The 1226-nt window shown below is 62.2% G+C and overlaps 1 protein-coding gene across 1 annotated transcript in view; it reads right to left on the bottom strand.

Moving 5' to 3' along the window:
• Positions 1–1226, bottom strand: part of COG7 (component of oligomeric golgi complex 7) — a 67870-nt gene that overhangs the window by 5864 nt on the left and 60780 nt on the right. The window contains exon 15 of the mRNA XM_019649813.1: positions 1190–1226. Within this exon, the coding sequence (XP_019505358.1) occupies positions 1190–1226 (37 nt within the window). The remainder of the gene's footprint in view (positions 1–1189) is intronic.

Below are 1226 nucleotides of genomic sequence, written 5' to 3'. Positions count from 1 at the left end.
CCCCAGCCAACAGCGTTTAGGGTGTGTTTCTTGTGCCATGTACTCTGCATGTCCTTCAGGGGGCCAGGCATTGCCGCCACCCATCATGTCGCACCTTGAGCCTTGCACCCCAGCCTTCCCGTCCCGGCCCCTAAGCACACCCCCAGTGTAAGCGCATAAGCACAGGAGTGTCGACGCGTCTGGCGCCCTGTCCCCTAGCACGTAACTAGCTCAGTCAACACGAATGAGGCCCCGATGGCCTGAAGGGGGCCTTGCAGGGAGGGAGGAACAATGCAGACGACTGGACGGCGGGGAAAACCCAAGCGTCACTTCCGCTCACTCACTCTGGCTAGGTCTCTGCTCAGAGGTCCTGCTGTGCTGACAGGGACCATCCTCACCTCTCCTGTCTGAACACGTGCCCCGCGAAGGGACAAGAAGCGGGTCCCTCTGTGACTGCCGAGAGCCTGGCCCCCACACTCACCGCTCTGGGACCCGGAGGAAAGCTCCTCACTTCTACTTCTTCAGCAAACAGGAGGCTGGCCTGGCTCTGCCGTCACCCAGCTCAGAGCTCACTGGGTCCCCAGGGAGCTGACCGTTAAGGCTCCAACCACCCTTGCCCGAAGCATAAGAGCTGCTTATGCAGAAAGCACCGGCCAGCCAGTGGGGTGACACCAAGGCTAGGGACACGCCCCGGCCGCCCACCCGCACATGCTCAGCCTCAGAGCACGGCCTCACTGTGGAGCCAGCGGGAGCCAGCAGGACCTCGAGGACCCCGGGTGGCCTCGTGACACAGTGGCTTCGGGCCTCCGTCTCCTCATTAGCATGAAGGACGTGGGAGCTGCGAGCGCTCAGGGGCGTCTGAAGGTTGCAGGAGGTGGTGCGAGCCCTTGGTGGGGCACCTGCAGGCCTATTGTGTGCTGAGCGCTTAACCAACATTCGCCTGGGGGATTTGTGCATAAACTGAGCAGCAGGCCAGGCATGCTGGTTTAAATCACCTCACTGACCTCCCTTAACCTCAGCCTCGGCTGCCTGTCAGAGCGCCTAGGACAGGTTTTAGAACACAGCTGTCTGGGCGCGGGGCCCAGACAATGGTCTGCACGTTTCACAAGCTTCGGAGCCAAATCAGGGGCTGACGTTAAGACAAGGCCTGGGAGGAGGTTCCAGTGCAACGGCCAGAGCTGTCCCCCCACCGCCTGTCCCGGGGACCCACCGATGTCAGTGGCCAGCTGCTTGGTGGAGTGCGGGGT

This window comes from Hipposideros armiger, unplaced genomic scaffold, assembly GCF_001890085.2.
Source record: "Hipposideros armiger isolate ML-2016 unplaced genomic scaffold, ASM189008v1 scaffold_135, whole genome shotgun sequence".
Classification (NCBI taxonomy): Eukaryota; Metazoa; Chordata; class Mammalia; order Chiroptera; family Hipposideridae; genus Hipposideros; species Hipposideros armiger.
The sequence above is the reverse complement of the archived record's forward strand: the minus strand, read 5'-3'. Positions and strand labels throughout refer to the sequence as shown.